This window comes from Aptenodytes patagonicus, chromosome 2 (assembly GCF_965638725.1).
Source record: "Aptenodytes patagonicus chromosome 2, bAptPat1.pri.cur, whole genome shotgun sequence".
In the NCBI taxonomy this organism is placed as follows: domain Eukaryota; kingdom Metazoa; phylum Chordata; class Aves; order Sphenisciformes; family Spheniscidae; genus Aptenodytes; species Aptenodytes patagonicus.
The window spans coordinates 122,378,887-122,388,113 of NC_134950.1; the positions used below are offsets into that span (position 1 = coordinate 122,378,887).

General features: G+C 49.8%; 1 protein-coding gene across 1 annotated transcript; it reads left to right on the forward strand.

Moving 5' to 3' along the window:
* The first annotated feature begins 336 nt into the window (after positions 1-336).
* CLEC3B (C-type lectin domain family 3 member B) lies at positions 337-8,830 on the forward strand. Its single transcript, XM_076331027.1, has 3 exons — positions 337-560; positions 5,377-5,475; positions 6,813-8,830. Exons 1-3 carry the CDS (start codon positions 455-457, stop codon positions 7,211-7,213), a joined length of 606 nt encoding a protein of 201 aa, XP_076187142.1. The 5' UTR covers positions 337-454; the 3' UTR covers positions 7,214-8,830.
* The last annotated feature ends 397 nt before the right edge of the window (positions 8,831-9,227 follow it).

The window sequence follows — 9,227 nt, forward strand, 5'->3', positions numbered from 1 at the left end:
TGGGCAGCCCCACAGAGGGGCCGCCTGGGCAGGCTGCCCCCCCCCCCCCCCCCATTCCCTCAGCCACCCAAACTGTTTCCCACCTCACATCATCGTTGCCATTGCTGACACATGAGATCAAACCCATGGCATTTTGCTAAAATCCATAGGAAATCATTCCACAGCCTTTCCTTATGTTTAGCTTAGCAGACTTTCAGTAGATTCATTCCCTTCCTTTTTTTTTTTTTTTTTAAACCAAAAACAAGCAGCGTGCTAAGAAATGCAAACCCGCTTGGATGTTTTCAGCCTTGGCCAGAGCCGCCCGAGCCCCCCCGGGCCCGGGAGGCTGCCTCTGGCCAGGGCTCAGCAGGCAGCTTTCTGGGACAGCCATTTCTGAGCCAAGCCGGTGTTAAGCCGGCTGTCTGAGGGCAGAGCAGACCCAATCCACCTCCGCTCGGCGCCGGACAGCAGCAGCATGGCGCTCTGGGGAGCCTGCCTGCTCCTCTGCCTCCTTTCCCTCGCCCAGGTCTCCGGCCAGCAAAACGCCAAAGTCCGGCAAAAGCCGGTGGCTTCCAAGAAAGGTAAGGAACGGCGGCACCTTCCCGGCAAGGAAACCTGGCGGGGCTTGGGGGGGATGCAATCACCCTGGTCATTTGGGCATTTAACAGCGCTTTAATGAAACTTTTTAAAAAGCATCTAAAAACCTAACAAAGTCTATTTTTTTCCTCCCTGTGGGAATGATTGCATAGTCCTTCTGTAAAATAGCGAGGAAATTGAAATGTTTTTGGCGGGTTCCTACCTTGAATAAATTTGATGGGACAACTTGGTCTGAACTTCAGAGGGCAATGTTATTTTCCGTGTTACCTCTAAGGTTCACCCCAAACTTTTCCTCTACTAAAATCTCCCTTTCTATGACCCCTACCCCTCCTCATTCATTGTTCAGAAGCAAATAAGTGGCAGATGACAGACTGCTGTTGTAGATTTGGAGACAAGAGTAGGCAGATAAAATATAATCCATTAAATATCAACATGGATCTTCATTTTAAAACACTTGCCCTGGGTGTATGTCAAGCCGTACACGAGCTCCGACTACTCAGGCTCACCAGAGGGCAATGCACACAAAAAGATGCCTAAGTTTTCTTTTCCCTAGTGGGTTTTTTTTTTTCCTTCTCTTTTTTTCTACTGTCCCATCCTTTCTCCCTCTGACTCAATGCACATTAATTATAGGGGAAGGCAGGTAAGGAAGCAGCTTGCGTTGCAGCCCAGTGGCGTGTGAGCCTGCCTGCCTGCCTGATGTGTCTGACTGCAGTCGTGTGAGTTTGGACCGCTTCTGGCGGGCGCTGGGCTGCTTAGAATGAAGTGGGGAGCGAGGAAGAAGCATCCCAGGAATTCGCTTGGCCAGGCTGCTCTCTACGCTCGCCCAGTGGCTATTTTTGTCTGATCCCATCCTTGAGAAATTTTTCCTTTTTCTCCCATTAGATCTTTCATGAAGATCTATGAAATCACTGCATAGCTGCTTGTTCCATGTCTGTGGCTGTTTTCTAGAGCAAAAATACCTCCTTGGGCTGGTACAGGGTACATACATGCATTGCACTTACTGGATGTATCAGGAGAGAGAAATGAGTTTCTTAGAGAAATCTTATTTTTCTCCCTGTGTCACCGGAACTGCTGTTTGTAACCCACTGGTGACAAGCAGGTGAGAGAAAAATCAGGTGGTGGGAGAAAAGTCAGGTGGTGGGAGAAAAATCACCTTTTTGACAAGAAAACTGGGCTCTGATTTAAACACATTTTTCAGAGGGGAGGGGGCAACTTTTTTTTTCTGAAAGTCAAGCCATCTGAAACAGCTGGTGGTAATTTTTCCTGAGAGCCTCAGGGTTACTTTTCAAAGGAGAGGTCAAGTTTTCTTTGGGGAAAAGAAAGAAAACCCCAAACTTGGCTTTTTTTGGCTGGCCACATCCAGCCCCGCAGTGGGTCAGCTGCCCTGCCTTTACTGGAAACTTCCAGCATTTCTTGGTTAACTTTTTTCTGATTTTTACCAACACCAGGAAGTGGGGAAAGAGGGAGGAAAGCACTAAAACTCCCCCGCGAGGCTCCTCTTCGCCCCCAGCCCCTCGCCACATCCAAGCCTGCCTGCCCACCCGCCGCAGGATCCGGGGCTCAGCCGCTCCTGCCCTGAGCGAGGGCAGGATGGCCCCATCCCATCCCCATCCCTACCCCTATCCCAAGCCCCCAGCACCCCCCCGTCCTGGCCCACCCCCTGCCCTTCGCTTGGGATGGTCGGGCAGGGTGAAGCCACTGGAGGGTTGGGGTGTTTGGCTGGATTTTTTTTTTTTTTTAATCTGCACAGCCAAACCACAAATGTTAGAAAAGAAAATGATGATTCGAGCTAAGCTTTTTTTCTATTTTTTCCTTTTATTTGTTTCTTTTGTTTTGTTTTGTTTTTTCTTCTTCTTTTTTGTAATTATTGCTTACATTTGGATCTGCTTCAGAACAAAAATGGTGCTGTTTCAACACGAAAAAGCCAAACCATAGCATTTAGAAAATGCTGAGATAGCACATTCACTTTGCCTGCTGTTGGGTTTTTGCCCCCTCAGATTGCTCCCCAGTGATTTTCCCAGATGCAGCGGTTCAGCAAACTTTCCCCAAACCCCGATGTCTTGGGGGGCAGATGGGATTTGCCCTCCTCTGGTGGCTGCGGGGGTCTTGCCCAGAAGGGTGCCCAGGGGAGGAGGGAGCCGCGGTGGGCGATGGCATCCCCCAGCTCAGGGGTCCAGGCTGGGGACGTGCCAGTCCTGGGAGGGCTCCCCTTGGTCACAGCCACGGCAGGGTGCTGGGGGCACAGGAGGGAGCATCTTTGTGTAGGTCTCACGTGTATTTTTAAGGTAATTGGAGCCGGCCATCGGAGTCCAGATGCTTAAATCAGCAGGTAGGGGCTGATGTGGGCGCCGCTCCTGAGGCTGCCCAAAATTCATGTGTAATCTTGGAGTCTGGGTGCTCTTCCCAGAAAATGCCTATGAACATTTACACTGATATAAACCCAGTGCGAGTGTGTTCGGTCCCCTCCTCTGATCCAGGGACAGACTGCAATATGGGACCTGACTTTCCCGGCTGGGACATTCAGGGAAATGCCTGGTGTCAGAAGAAATACCGATGGCCAGGGGGGTGTGATGACAGACATTGCAAACCAGAGCGATGCTCGCCCTGCCAGGGGACAGAAACCTGTTCGGATAGGAACAAACCGGATGATGCCTGCCTAGGCAAAGCTAAGCAACCCAGATATAGATCCAAATTTCATATAGGGATAGCTAAATAAGCAAAATGAAGTACAGAGGGATTTGGTTGTTATTCAGCATATAACTAGAACAAAGAAAAACGGGCAAGAGCTCCCATCTGCAGCATCAAATACATTACTGGCCAGGCTTTCAAACCAACAGACTATTGCGACCCACGTCCTTCTGTGAGTCTCCTCTTCATCTCGCCTCTGCCCGTGCTTAATCCTGCTGCTCACGGTTAGCCGCACAAGGGCCTGCTCCAGCTCCCATGGGCCGCATTGGCAGCCCCCACGCTGGCTTCAGTTGCAGCAAACCCAAGCTGTAATAGCCTTGACCACGGGCTTCAGGAGGTGAGCCTTGAGGAAATAACAGCACAGAGACAAAAACCTCTGGCAATAGAATAGAAAACTCGATGTTTGTTGACGTAGCTGCAGTATTTGCTTTGTAGCAGAAATGCAAATTAACCACTCACGGTTCTCCCTGCGATGTCCCAGTGAATGCGCTGCTGCAGGAACATCTTGTGGCCTAGGGCTTGGAAACTAGGTGGTGAAAAGGGACAGGGCGCTTAGGTAGTTATTAAGGAGACGTGTCCACCTTGGGTGACGGGGACGCTCTAGATGGGAACCCACCAGCAAACCTGGCTGGAACAATATAAGGAGCTGCCCCAGCAAGACTCCTTGGCAGTGTCCTGCCATGGTTCTTGTATGTTACTTAAACCTAAGGGACATTTGTTCTACTGCAAGAGAAGCTTGCATGTAAATAAAAAAAGGCATTAATTAGCTGTTTCCCACAAAGTGGTTTCATCAAAGGCACCAAAATAGTAACTAGTGCCTCAGTATTAAGTGAACCCATTAAAGTTAATTGAGCAATGAGTAAAGCAGCTTAATGCCCTCTTCCTGATGTGTCTGGCTTTTCATATTCATGGCACCATGTAATCTTTGGGCTGGTGGTTTTGGTCCACATCCAAGCTGCTTCCCCACTTACCTGGCTTGGTGCCTCAGCTCCCCATCTCCTTGACCTTCGAGGAAGCCTGTCCTACTGCGTTCCTGGGCAAATTGTCCCTTTTCCTTTCACCCCATGAGGACTACTAGATGCTTACGCCAGGCGAGGTAAAGCAATAGGAGCAGCGGAGATAGCGTAATGAATACAAACACCTCAGTGTCCGATCTCCCACCACCTCCAAGGCACAACAGTCCTTTTGCTCCTAGACAGGAGGAATCCAAGTACCAATTAATAGTTGGTTGGAGTTGTTGCAGAGGTGACACATCTAGCAAGATGTAGGCTTTAGTAGCAGGCTGCAACCAACTCCCTGGCCAAGGAGGTGTCCTCTCGCGGCGGGAGAGCAGCTCTGGCCAGTTTTTGGGTACCTGCACCAGGGATGCTGAAGGCAGTGGTGGGGCAAAGGCAGCTGTGATGGCCTGAGGGATGGTGTGGTTGGTGGGCTGAAGGATGGGGGGCTGATGGTGCAGGGGCAGATCTAGTGGAGGTACTGCAGCCCTATGCACAGCAAAGAGTGCATACAGAGAAAATCATGCTTTAGGGTGTTTAAGCCAGGAGGCTGTGCTGTGAAGAGAGAGAGAGAGGGCATGTTTCTGAGGAGTTTAAAAAAACAATAAATCCTATTCAGCAGCAGCTTTAAGTTCCCCACAAAATACTCATGTGCAGCACGACTGCTGCTCAGGAAGGGCAGCATCATGTGGTGCCCTCCTGCATTTTGGGAGCTTGACCCCAGTGCAGCACCACCCCAGGCGAGTGCCCTACATAGGGGCTCCAAAGACAAGGCTGCACCTTGCGATGCTCATGCATGTGACCCTGACCCCAGCATTGCAGCAGCAGCCCAAGGGGACACCACTGCCCCACGAAGCCCCACAGGGTGTGAAGCCCCACGGGATGCAAAGCCCCAAAGCCCAAACTGGGAAAACTGGGTTGCTGGTGGAACCAGGCTAGCGAGCAAACGCTCACTCTGATGGATGTGCAAGGGGACAGGCATTGACTTTGCAGATCCCTTTTGTCTGTCTTTCTCTAAGGGCAGAGAAACAGGGAGTTTTGATGATCGGAACAGCTTTGGCTGCCTCCCTGGGGGACGCAGCCAATGTTTATGCTCCTCCCTTGGTTCCTCCGACAGATGGTGTGAGCCTCAAAATGATTGAAGACCTGAAGGCCATGATTGACAACATCTCTCAGGAGGTTGCTTTACTGAAGGAAAAGCAAGCACTCCAGACAGGTAAAGGACTCGCTGAAGAAGGCATGGCTTTTGCTTTGAGAGAGGAGCTGCTTATAAGGCGGCTATAATTGCTCCACACGCTTTAACAAGAGATGCCCAAGCGCCCTGCTACGAGGAGTCCATCACAGGGAGAGAGGTTCGGGGATCAAAGCAAAGTGTGGGCTTGCTGCAATTCCTTCAGGCAGATGAAGGTCCTCAAGCCGTTAATGACGTGAGTTGTGCAGCGTATGGCCCCCCTGTTTATGTGCTAGAGCTTCCCATTTGTAAAGCTGTGGATATTTCTATGACACTAAGCCAGATGTTCATTTTCCTTTATGAATCACAGGGATGGGTAATGGATTATTCTGTACTTAAGTCAAATGTAGCTTGCTCTTCTGTCTGAACTCCAGTGAAATGGTGACCTGGTCTCGTATACATACCACGGTATTGCCCAGGGAACCTCATGGAGGTCAGTCCCACCATGCTTCACTGGACACGTACAGAGGACAGTCCTAAAATGTCCATCTTCCAGCCATGCTCCACGGTTATTCTGTGCAAACTCCACCGACATCGGTAGGAGAGGGATTTGCAGAACACGAAACAGAAATGAGATGAAAATGCAAGTTAAGGAGAATTTTCTCCTTAAAAGAAAAGGAACACAAGCAAAATCAAGGCTTTAGTTCCAAGCTCACATTCATTGGTTTGGATATTAATGCATGGCTCTGATTAGTTATTGTTTTGCTACAGTACCCTGCACTCTCAGGGTTTAGAGCTTAAAAAAAAATAAAATAAATTGCTATTCTTAACAATAAAATCAGAGGCAAGTAGAAATTTCCTCTGAAGACCTCAAGCTATGCAAGCACAACACTTCTGATCAAAGCCTATTAAAAAAGACATTTTTCTCATGCCTGCATAATTAAGATGATTGAATTGAAATTGCAGACTTTTTTCCAAAACACTCCAACGCCCGGCAGCGCCCATCACAAACCTTACCTCCAACAAACTCATCAGAGAAAGCATAGCAGCAGCTGGGGAAGAGCGAGGCCAGGGGCAGGGGTAGGAGGACCACACTGTGCCTCTGCTCCAGCAGCGGCAGAGCCCAGGAGGGTGACGGGGCACCCCGAGGTCCATTTTTCCTGATGGTTTGCAGACAGGGAGGGCACATCCCCGCAGCCATTCCCTGCGTAGGAGGGAGAGGGCCCCTGGGACTCCCGTGCTGCCGAGGGTTGCTGCGCAGCCTAAGAAATGAAGTTTGTAGTTTGGCTGCTGTGTTTGCTGCTGCTGCCTCTTCCTGGGCGCTGTTTTTAAAACCAATTCCCTTTCTGTCTTTTTGTTCTGTTCGTGTGGCAACCTCTCAGTTTGCCTGAAAGGCACCAAAATTCACCTAAAATGCTTTCTTGCGTTTTCGGAGACCAAGACGTACCACGAGGCCAGCGAAAACTGCATCTCGCAGGGCGGCACGCTCAGCACCCCCCAGACCGGGGAGGAGAACGATGCCCTCTACGACTACATGCGCAAGAGCATCGGCTCTGAGGCAGAGATCTGGCTGGGCCTCAACGACATGGCGGTGGAGGGCAAGTGGGTCGACATGACGGGCGGCCCCGTCCGCTACAAGAACTGGGAGACTGAAATCACCACCCAGCCCGACGGCGGCAAGCTGGAAAACTGCGCAGCCTTGTCGGGGGCCGCCATCGGCAAGTGGTTCGACAAGAGGTGCAAAGACCAGCTGCCCTACGTCTGCCAGTTCATGATCGTGTAGCGGTGGGGGCTCCCCCCTGCCCACCCGCAAACCCGGGTCTTCCCCCTTTGGCAGCAGGTTTATAAAGCTATAGGTATGTGTACGTGTACATGTACGTATGCACGCACATGCACACATGTTCAAGTAGAGTCACTCTTTGCAAAGGAAGTTGTCACAGCTCGGTATCGGATTAGAGAATGTTAGAGCATTTCGTTTGGCCGCATCCAGCCCCATTAGCAGCTGCATCGTTCTTACTAAGGCACGATTTATAGATATATTTTTTTACACAGGGAATTTATTAGGACAGCTTGGTTGTTTCGGCAAAGAACCAGTGCAGCAGTCCAGCCTTGCAAACAGCTGCCTCGACTGCCCAGGGCTGTTGCTCTGCAATGTCCTTTCCCATCTTGCTGAGCTTCACTGGGACACCAGCAAAGCTAGTTCCTGCTTTCTTCTCCTGTTTTGCTTCCCCGTAAGCCCTGGCAGCAAGGCGCATGGGATTGAGATCCTTGTCCCTCACAGCACCCCGATTCAGGCTCCTGGGGATCGAGGTCCTGTCTCAACGAGCAGAGGGAGTTACCTCTGCTTTGCGTTGAGAGATACAATTGGGCTTATTGGCTGAGTACCAGCTGCTCAACGCGTTGTTCAACTCATCCAACTATGTGCATGAATGAATTAGCAAGTAACAGGCATGGGTCGACTTACTGAGAAGGAGGGGGTCCTTTCCAGAAGCATTTCCCATTTTGTTGGTCCTTTTCTCATCAGTCAGAAGCCAACGTTTCCCTGATTTCAGTAGGAGAGCTAGACCCACTGCCAGGTCTTTTAAAAAATCCCGTCAGAAGCTTTATTTATTCTTCAGCATCATGGAGGAAGCAGTGATGACTTACAGCATAGTCAGTCAAATATATTCTTGGAAAGAGAAAATGAAAGTATTAGGTAAATAACAGAAATGTAATGCTATTAGGGAATATGCTGCCTTATAAAAAACAACTGTCTATTGAAAATGAGTCCCAGGACAACTCACTTTAGCAGCTTTAGGAATCATCTGACCTATTTTAGTGATGGAAACCCAGCTGAAATACTCCAGTCTTTGCTGGTCTGGGCACAGTCCTCAGCAAACATAAATCTGCTGAGTACTGTTTGTGCCAATAAAGTCATGCCCAGCTGAAGGTCTGGCCTTAGTATTTTTTTGCCGAGAAAAGGGTTAAAGAAAAAAAAATAAATTGAAATAAACAGCAATGGTGGGAAAGAAGCACAGGTCACCTCGACAGCTTAACGAAGCTTTGCTGACACTGATTTGCTGGCTGTTGGCTGAAAGATATCAGCAGTTCTTTGCAGCTCAGTGCTTGGTAATAACCCCTCCAGTTCGGGTCACATCCCCTGCGCTGCCAGCTTGAGGGTGTCAAGACGTGATGCTCTTGGGGAGCCCACAGGAGAGGTGTTTCAATTTACTGCTTTGTTTGAAAGCAGCACGATGGTGGGTATTCCAAGACGTCGAGTGGGAGAGCCAAGCTGGAGGGATTGAAACACACACACACACACACAAATGCAGAGCACACACTTCCGAGGCTGTCACTATTGCCAAACTCTCCGCTGTTCAAATGACTATAAAATAAAGATATATATATATAGCTTGCTGAAGGAATGGAGTTGCGTCAATGTGATTGGAGTGCTTTCTTCTCCTTCCATTTCTCTTCAGAGCAGCTCCAGGGACCTGTCAGAGGGTCGGAGATATCAAAGGCAGAGGGGAAAAGCAAAAAGCAAGAGCTTTCCGCCCTGGGATATGGTTTATAGGATTTCCACCCTCCCTCTTATCATCCCAGTCACATGCCACACGCGGGATACAGGCAGGGAATCCTTTTATAGGCAAATAAGATTTCCTTCCTCCCCTCCTCTTGCTGCTGGGAAATGTCACTCCAAAATACGAGCCAACCCAGAAGAAAGGTCCTTCTCTCACCCCTGTTTGGCAGTGGTAGCGGTGCCAGGGGAGGTGGCACCTCAGGTCCCAGCATGGAGCCAGCACTTCCCAGGCTACCTC